Here is a 10,388-nt window from a genome sequence, read left to right as displayed (position 1 = left end):
ATGAGGAAAATAAAAGGAAAAAGTAAGAAAGAGCAAGTCAAATGAAGTCCCAAACCTGTAGCACTTTGCCCTGAGGACTCTCATCAAACAACAGAGCCTGCTGGTAGGTGGGGTCCAGATTCTTCTTCACTACTTTGGTTTTCTTCTTGGCCAAGCACACGCCATTCTCCAGCACATACACCTTTACGTAGGTCGCTGCAAACAAAGCACAGATTAGACAAAGGAGCCATATCAATAAAATATCAAAGCACTGGGTGAAGTCAGATCAGAGTACCTGGTATGTTCTTGGAGCCCGGCTTTGGGGTCAACCTTCTGGCCTGGTTGATCTCAACCTCCAGCTGCCCTCCTCTGTCTACCATGCCTACATAGACATCCCCTGTAGAGAGAAAACACACCATCTGTAACAATCCAGAAGAAATCTAATCAATCTAAACCAAAAACTCACAACACTGTGGTGCTCTGAGCTTCTGTTTACTGAGGCTGAAATGGCCAACATCTAACTGCAGAGGGCGACACAGAGCTGTAAGTCTGTCCTCACAGCCAGGTATGGAGGAGCTCTGTTCTGTTGTTTTTCACAAGCAATGACCTTTGCATGAAAGATTTATACCTCATGAAAGAATAACTTCATCCGTGCTGAGTGAATACACGAGTATTGTGCAGTATTTTTAGATGCTGCGGTGCAGCTAACAATTTGTATGTTGGCACAGAACTGTCGATTTGATTGGCTGTCATACTACAGTCCACCATCAGATTGTCGCATATTATTAGGGATGTCTAAATCGGATCAGAAGGATCGCTATCAGGCCCGATCAGTGCTGTCACACAGGCATCATAAAGGGAGAGCACAATTTGCAGCAGATATTCAGATTGTATTGTAATGCTGATACTCAAATAAGTAGAAACTGATGATTTTTTTATGTTCAGCTTAAGCTGCTACACCACTTTAGTAGAACAGAAATTTTTTGTTCATTTTTAGTGAACTAGCTTTACTATTATAATGTAATAAGCAGAACTGTGACTGATTTTTATTTGTTGTGACTGAGAATATTAAAGTTCAGCTACAACTACTTTGAAGTGGATTTGTGATTACAGTACTCATTTATAGTGTTCTGTACTTTTGTTACAATGCTACACAAAGAGACATTTTAGTTTGTTTACTTTGTTATTTTGTTGAAAAAAGGAGCACTAAGTGGATTTGTGAGGAATTTCTAAAGAAATTTCAGTTTGTTTACTAGGTCATTTCATTAGAAAATGCTGCCCTAAGTGGAATCATATCAGACAAAATTATCTTTAGTTTGTTTTCTTTGTTATTTTGTAAAAAAATAAAATAAAATCCCTTAGGAACTATTGGATGCAGACATTTTTTCTTGTATTGCATTGCAGAGCTATTAAACTGTCAGGTACACTGGATTTATTTAAATAACTTTAAAGTACTTGACAAATGCATTGTGCAGCAGTATTGTCAAGGTAAATAGTATTGGATCGGGACTCAGTATCAGCTAATACTCAATATCAAATAACTCAGATCGAGCTCGGGGGCAAAACAATACTTGATTGGGACATCCCTTTTACTTATGCTTGTCTGGTTGATGATAAATCTAAAGTGATGCTGTTTAGTCATTGTTTAACTGACCTTAACTGTGCAAATGATCACATTATATCCCAGAAAGAATCAAACAATACTAGATTGGACTGAACATGTAAAGATGGCGCTATTGGTCAATTTCACTCATCTTACCCATGGGGGGTGTAGCTAGTGTTTGCCGGCCTACAATCTGAGCGGGGCCTAGTCCATCCAGAAAGTCACTGAACTGGCTCTCAGGCCCCAGGCGTGTGGTAGGGAAGACAAACCTGAGAGAGGGAGGAAACAGAGTACTGATGAAAATGAATGGATACTGTACATACACAGATGAGATGAGGTGCAGTTCAGATACTCACGTTCCATCAGAGCTGTTTGAGTTGGTGCTGCCATCAGTTGAGTCCTTGCTGCCCTGCCTTGTCACTCGGTTTCTCATCTCCACGGCGATGCCAGTCTCTGTGCTCCGTCGGATGGTGCTGCGCAGCTTCTTCGTCCCGCCGTCTGAAAAACACAAAGGTAACAGTTCCTGCTCCAAGTGCCCTTATTTCAGCAGGATAATCCTCCAAGCATAATAATCAGAGGAAGCCGTAGAGCTGTCTGATAAGTAAGTCGGGTATTACACAGGACCAGTGCCTGCACGATAAGAACGTGCTGCCTGGTCATTTAGACACAAATATGAAGAGATCTGAACCCCTGCATATCTTGTGCTGCAGATAAAAGCAGAAGTTTTCTCAGGTGAGAAGTTCCTTGAAGGATTTCTTACATACCAAATTTATAAAAACACACCTGAAACAGAGCGAGGACAGATGTTTCTGTCATTTTTTTATGGCTGTATGATGGGCTGCACAAGAAATATCCACTATGTTAGTTTTTTTTTAAATATCTCACTAAAAAATAAGGAAAACTTCAGGGTGGCCTTGAGAACATCCATCTCCCCACTATTTATTTTGAAGCAAGTTCACTCAAGCAAGAAGGCAATCTCACCTAAATTCCACTGGGACGTCCACACGCTATTGGAAAATCTCTCTACCTCGCAAGTATTACTGCTGCCCATTTTAAACACGTAAAGCCCATTTCACAATGCCTGTTGTGAGCAGGGGGCAATAAGCTTCAAGGGGGGACTCCTGGGCCTGACTTGTGAGGTAGAAACATACACAAATTGGCAGCTTGAGGAATGCTGTGAGAGGCGGTGTGGAGAGACAGTCAGGAGGCTGAGCTCAGAGGGGGAGAGGCGAAGGTATTTAGGCTTTACAGCTCTGCTGACGCGAGGAGAACAGGAGCGAGGTGGAGAGCTGCTAACCCCACAAGAAGCTTTCAGGGCATCATCCCCTGTAATGACACACTGTATCTCTGTGGAACTTGACATGCCGGGTTCAAAGTAGTACGGCAAAGTCGATGTGATTTGGATTCAGGATGTGACAGGTAGGGCTGCGTATTTGTGCAGTTTGAGCAGGCAACCCTTTCCTTATCCCTTCCATCACACATTTGTCTGTGTTGTCCATCTTGCAACATTACCCAGAGTTCTCATGGTCTAAAGAGACAATGTAGGCTCACTGATGCATTTCAGGGCAACACAAACACACAAACACACACGCGTGCGCGCACACACACACACACACACACACACACTGATATACTGATATACCCATGTTTAATTGTTGCACTAATTTTTCAAGCAAAAGTGCCAAATATTGTTTTTTTTATGTTAGGAGTTGATGGGATTCTGGGAAAAAAATTGCATCTCCTGATCATAAAATACTCATCAGATTAAAGAAGAAAATGTATTAAAATAATCGTAAGGTGAAGCCCTTATATGAGTGCATTTATTACTGCAGTCATGAATTACATTTATGTAAACATACAGTGATTATGTAAAAGAATATGCTAACTTAGACTTTTTATTAAAACATTACAAGCGGTGTAGGCAGAAATCTGGAATAGAAAATACACTCTCTTTATGCAGCACGCCCCTCTTTGTCCTAAGCTGCTCCCACTAAATGACCATGGACATACAGTAATTCATTCAGCCCTCCGTACCCCGCTCTCTCTCTCTGTTTATCAAACCACAAATGATACATGGATAACTGGCTAGTTAGTTGTTAGCCTTCTCTTTTGTGTTGCTTCGCAGTGTAGGCAGTTCTTGCCAATGCTGGTATAGCTACTTTCTCTGCAGGATTCTCAGCCACTGAAAAAGGCTTTCACGAAAACTTGTGAAAATCTCGTTTTCTCTCAGTCCACTTGAATTATAATATTCTCAAAGTTTACTGTAGGATTTTTGCCCAATGATACCAAAATAAAACCTAGCTTTAACACTTTGAAAGTGACATATAATATATATAATATACATATAGTGACATCACTTTTGTTGTGGTGCTTTCAGATGCCTTTCACAAGTATTTAAACATTTGAACCTGAAGCAAATTGTTTTGATTTCAAACATGTCAAAAAAGCAATTAGCAACATGGTAATATATATATGTATCTATAATATTGTGTTGCTTATTTTCAAGTAATTTTCTTCTCCTTGTTGTCATTGCATCACCTGTTTTTAATCCAACTGGTTCAGGTTTCAAAGAGTTACGTCTCTAAGCTGGTAGTGGAAAGAAGAAAGAGAGAGAAACAAAAACAAACACTTTCCCCTACAGCTGTAAACAATAAAGCAAATTAACAACTTAAAATTTCCCTAACCGTTTAACACAATAATCTATAGAGACAAGTGCACACCATCACACACAAATGTAATGCTAACAGTAGATCGCAGGAGTGTCTGTACATTCACACCTCCGTACAACATTTACACTCAGACCCATGGTGTCTGCACGTGAGCAGTCTGGGCAACAGGGTGACAATTTAGTCAAACAAGAGGATGAAAAAGCTGCTCTAAGTTGTTTTGTCAGCTTGCTTTATAAGATCTCTACAAAGTCTCCGACTTAATTTCCGGGGCTTCCCCTTGACAGGGGCTTTAAACGTTGGCACATTTTGAAATAATCCTGCTGTAGGGGTTTAAATTCTTGAAAATGTCTTCAACCTTTCCCAAACATCTCTAACTTTTCCCCTTCAACGTGCTAATTTGGAGATAAATCACTGGTTAACAAAGCAATAACAAGAGCAACAAACTGATTAACCTCCTCTGTTTTAGCGCTGTGTCCGTGCAGCTCATTATGACTGCAGTTGCTGTAGAGACTCGTACATCTCTCCTCTATAGGAGGACATATAGTTGAATGGTGCAGTCACTAAAGGAGACTTTTAACAAGCGGTTGCTCATTGTTGCCAGTTAAGCGCACACCCAGGTACAGCCGTCCCACTTCATTAGCCCAAGCAACTCCAAGCTCATTAAGCATCCTCGCTGTGCCCATCTCATCACCATGACAACCACAGACACCCCGCATCATCACCATCACTACGGGGATAAACAGATAGCAAACAAAGCCACTTGATGAGACTTTAGGGGGCTGAGAGGAGGAGATTTAACACAAGAGGAGAGAGGGGTGAAGATTGAAACAAGAGAGAGGACAAATAGAAGTAAGGAGAAATGGGTGAGACGAGAGTGATGGGGTCCCATGGGTGCTGGAGATGAGGAGAGGGGTTCTGCCTTCTGCCGCCTTCTATTTATAATCCTGCAGTTAAGAGTATTTCCAACACACAGTGTATGTGTGTGTGAGAGAGAAATGGTGTGTCTGTTTGCAGCATCACACCCAGACAAACTTCATGCTCTCCTGCTGCCATGACAACCCCCGCCCTCGGATCTGGACCCAGACAATGCCACCTGAGACAAATGGCGCCATGGCGACAGGCTCATCCCCCATTACTTTTTTTTAAACAAATATCAATTATTGAGGCAACATGTCACCAAATCACAGCACTTTACACCGTCACTGCAACAGTAACTCATTATTGAACCATACAGGCCAGCTGGCCAAGAGTAGAGTTTGACTGTTATCAAACCCCCTGAAACCTGAGCAAGTTGGCTGGATTTCTTTCAAAAACATGGGGGGAAGGCAATAAGCAACTTCAATAGGCATGGCCCAGAATAAGCATGGAATTAGTAAAAGGCTACAAGAAAATTACCTGAAAATAATAAAAAAAAAAAATATAAAAAGAAATATAAAGGAAAGGAATATAAAAAGAGAAAAGAAAAAAAGAACTTAAAAGGAGGTAATAAATAAATATTTTAATTTATTTTTTTCTAAAACATAATTTTCAATAAATAATTATTTCTTTTCTGTAACCACCATCCCCCAGCCCCCTTTGTTTTGGGTAATATCTGATAACCCTCCCTAGCTTATGTTCTGGTCATTTTCTGGTCACCAATTTGTCAGACATTTCTTAGAAGTTGCTCACTGCCTTTTCCCCTCTGTTTTTGTTTTGTTTTTGTTTTTATTAAATTAAATAAATTAATACATTTGATCAGGTTTCAGAGGTTTAAATGCTGGCAAAAGGTGTCTGAATACAGCACAACAGAACTGATGTAGATCAAGGTGTTAAAGGGTTAAACATAATTCAGTTACAAGTGTGAATGATCTAAGAATCATGAGGGTCAAATGCATATTTCTAATGACTTTGAAATCTGTCAAAATACCCTCAGAGTGTGGGTCACCCCCCACTAACTATCTTTGAACTATCAAGCAGTTATCCATTTAACTTTATATTAACACTTGTTACTCATTTGTCAGCCCCCCGCCCCCCTAAATGGTGCGAAGCAGTGATCTCTTCCTTCCTATTTAATCCCCTCCTCCTCGTCTGCGCTTTCCCTCCATTCGTTTCCATGGCAATGCCGTCTGCATTGCACCAAGAGCCCCGGCTGGCGTGTTCGCTCATAAGCCTTTCCCCTCTCTGTGTGTCTTTCCTTGCTCGCATTGTCCTCTCCATGAGTCCTTAATCAGCCACCACTTCTTTTTCTGTCTTTAAATCGGATCTCCCCCCACAGTTTAATTTATTACAGCTCTTTGTTAGCTTGCTGTCATTTTTTGTTATCCCTGTGCCCCCTTTTCCTATACATATGCACCTATATTCACTGACTCCTTTGTTTGCTTTATGTGCATTTCCAAATCCTTGTCATTCCCCCCTTTTCTTGTAGTTCTAGTCACTGTCCATCTTTGACACACAACTTCTATCTCTCTTCTCTCGGTCCATCCCTTCTAAATTATTCAGCGCATTTCCTCCTCTCCCTCTGCTGAACTAACTTTGTTATACAGTGTTAACATCAAATGCACACACATCCTGGAAGGAGTAATTAGAGGTAGTCTGACATGTATGCCGTTTGAGCAGCTAAAATAACAACATTACATAAGCTGTTGTGCTTCACCGTGCTGGAGGAGAGGGTCTTTGTGCGCTACAAGGCTCCAAGTGTCTCCTGTTGGCTTCGCTATGATGAGCAATACTTCAGTCCCTGAAGACACACATGGTTCAGAAATGTGCAGCCCGCAGAGCAATCACACTCTCTAAACTTTCTTTGTGTGTGTAAAACAAACAAGGTATTCATTTAAACTACTCATGCAAATCACATGTTTGATACTCATGATAAGGCAAGAGCAAGTCACAAGGAGGAAGATTAGGATGAGAGGATGACAGAAGTGATGGGGATGGAAAAAATTAATAGCTTAGGTGGAGAGAATTAATAGCGGGGGGGTGGGGGATAAAGAAAGGTGGGATTACTGAAAACGCCAACAATGCAGAAAAGAGCCACACACTGTGAGTGTGCTGGGAGTGCATGCACACTTGCACATGATATACAGCTTCTGTGTGTGTGTGTGTGTGTGTTTATGTTTGTGGTGCATGTGTGTGCGCTCAGTGGATCATTAAAGCTGCTCTGACATTTGGAAAGAACACTGATGAAGCCTTTCTCATTATATGCTGTAATATAGAATGCTGTTTTTAGACTCCCTGGCTGCACCGACATGCCTACTGGATGCACCGGTGACGGCAACGATCCACCATGCATAGCAACAGTAACCAAGCATGAGTGTTGGAGATGAGAGATGTGTTGTGGTTATCTTTACCGTTGGACCCCTGCTAAATTTGGAAAAAAGGAAGATTCAAAGTGGAAAAAGAAGAAGTGCGGGAAGAGATTATGAATCAGTGATTCAAAACCATATTCAGGTGTTACAGAGATACATAAGAATATAGCCAGTGATTCATGATTCATAGTATGTATTTACATTGTGCGTGTGTGTGTCTATATATATATACACACACACACACATATATATAGGTAACAGGAACAGTTTTACTCATGAAATATACTGACCAATTTGCTGTATTATTATCTGTCGTTTTGAAATCTTTCTAGCAAGAGACTCTAAACATTTTAGAAAGAGAACTTAAATGCCAAAACAAAAAAGATGAAAAAGAAAACTGATTACATACCATCAACATCAGAAACAAACATAATGTATAAATAAAAGGACCTGCCAATTATTATCTTAATAGGTTAGTATTGTATGCACCATAAATGGGTGTGTTTATACATTGCATTTTAGGCAGCACTACGTGTTATTGTCAGACTTGATCTTTATGTAGCTCAATTTTATACAAATTATGTTGAGTCTCTGCTCTCTCTCTCTTTTGGCTAAGTGGTCCTTGGTCTGAAAACTGCTGACAACCCCTGCTCCAGGACATCCGTTTACAAAACACAGTTTCACCCTGTAAACACGAGTGTGACCAGCCTTTTTCAGCCTGTTTCAGTGCTTTGCTGAAGGGCACCTCATCACTCTGAGAAGACTCATTCATAGTATCAATGCCTCCAGTTGAGCTAGTAACGTTTCTTTAAATACTCAAAGGAAAAATTTGCCACCTTTTATTTGGATGTCCAATCAGTACTGATAATAAATGTAGTCAGTTCATCGTCTGCCTAGTTAGCTCAAGCGACACAGAAGCAGCAACAGCTAACAAGTTGATAACGTTGGCTGTGTGATGCAGACACTTAGCCCTGTCACTGTGTGTGTGTTGGCAGAGTCTCACCAACTGTTCCTAACGTAGAACGGAGCTCTCAGGATAAACAGAGAAAGAGAAAAAGAGCGGAGCGGAGCAAAGTGGGGCCGAGCAAATCAATATGCTGCACGCAGGTCTACAGTGAAACAAGATTTTATCCATTTTCAATTTTAAAAAAAGAAAAGAGAGAAAATCAATGTTTGGCAGTCAATGACAGGCAATATAAGGTGATCAATAATATTGAATCCATTTTCTGCCATTTCTCAAAATAAATAGGTAAATAAATAAATCAACCAAACAATATCCAAATCCCAAAATTGAAAACTGAATACCTGTCCAACCAATGACTATACAAATAGTGAAATATTTGGGTCCAGCCTTAGAATAAATTAGAATTTCACAAAACATCAAACTATTCCTTTAAGTACACTCAGGAGAATATCTATACTGTATACTACATACACTAATACATTGTAATGCCCACAGTCTAGGGAAAGCATGAAACTTCTTCACACCTTTATGTCTGTATGCCTTTGTTTATTTCCAGGCTGTTTTGTGTGCAAGTTTGTGTTCATCTTAAAACCTTTTTCTCTACAGTTCAACCATTTATGGGACACTGCCAGCAGTTCACTTTTAAAAGACAGTTAAACTCTAACAGAGCATGCAAAACAAATAAATGTGGGAGAGTTAAGTGTCGCTTAGTATGCAAAGTGTTACTCTAGCTTTAATGATGATGCATGGGAGTTAAACAAAACTAATCTCCTGTGTTGTCTTGGCATGTGTGTACTGTCAGTGTGTGTGAGAATCACATTAACAGCTCAGGCAGGGACATAAGACAGGGAGTGGTCAATGCGAGGCGATTAGCCTTTCTCGGCACCATGTTGCATAGGAAATGATTTCTTGAAATCTAAAACCTTCATGTATGGCAGGATGTCTGTCAGTGAGTTAATATGCCACACGGGCTCCTGTCTAATGACAATTAATTACAATGAGGGAAAGAGTAATCTAATTCAGATGTAATTTCCTCCTGATTGCTCAACCCGGCGGCTGATGGGCAAATGATGCAATAAGGCCAAACGAAGATGAGAAGAAACAGATGACTTCATATGGTAGAAACTAACCAAAATATTTCATATTTCACAAAACCTTCTGTTGCACTGCATATTATTTACCGCTAACATACCCAGCGAGACAGAGAGAAAACAGAATAATACTTGGTACTAAAAAGTTCATCTCAAACTGTTTTATTAAGTCTTAAAATCAAAACACTGGCAGTGGGATGAGATGTTTCCACTTCCTTCTGATCAAATTTAAGTGTTTCAGGTAACAGTTTGCAGAAAAATGATGCCAGTTCATTTTGCACTTAGGTCAAGAAAATCCACCAGAAACATTGATTTACACTGAGCAGAAAGAAAATTATCTTAGCAGATTTGATCTCTCTGATTTAAGAGCAAATACAATAACATTTTTAATTCTCAAAATGTCTTTGTTGATGCTCCCTGCAGTGCAGCAGCAGCCTCTCTGTGCCATGACACAGATTTAGAAATTAACCTGTATGTTTGCATTGGCTGAGAAGGAACTAAAAGCGTGTGTGTTGCTCTTATGCACCAAAAGCTGCTCTCCAGTCCCCCTTTCCTTTAACAGCACCATGCAGCAGCCAGCAGCAGGCTTGTGTACATTCTGTATAAGTGAGTGTTTACAGCACTCTATGTCGAGAGGAGTGGTAATGACAACCTGATTATCGGTCTTTTACACACAGACATCTATACACACACACACACAAGATGGTGACTCACCTCACACACTTTTGAACTGTGTGACACTCACTGCGACTCACTGCCTGTTAAAGCCTTGCTGGGGAGCCAATAAGTGCTCTTACT

At 40.4% G+C, this 10,388-nt stretch overlaps 1 protein-coding gene across 1 annotated transcript in view; it reads right to left on the bottom strand.

Moving 5' to 3' along the window:
- The window catches only part of rims3 (regulating synaptic membrane exocytosis 3), a 44,260-nt gene that overhangs the window by 7,721 nt on the left and 26,151 nt on the right, over nt 1-10,388 (bottom strand). The window contains exons 3-6 of the mRNA XM_042506641.2: nt 1,939-2,080; nt 1,739-1,851; nt 275-376; nt 56-195 (exon numbers count right to left, since the gene is read on the bottom strand). Of these exons, the coding sequence (XP_042362575.1) occupies nt 56-195; nt 275-376; nt 1,739-1,851; nt 1,939-2,080 (497 nt within the window). The remainder of the gene's footprint in view (nt 1-55; nt 196-274; nt 377-1,738; nt 1,852-1,938; nt 2,081-10,388) is intronic.

The sequence above is a fragment of the Plectropomus leopardus genome, chromosome 17, assembly GCF_026936395.1.
Source record: "Plectropomus leopardus strain MGB_pleo_1.0 chromosome 17, ASM2693639v1, whole genome shotgun sequence".
NCBI classification, from domain to species: Eukaryota; Metazoa; Chordata; class Actinopteri; order Perciformes; family Serranidae; genus Plectropomus; species Plectropomus leopardus.
This window is presented reverse-complemented; position numbering and strand designations above follow the sequence as displayed.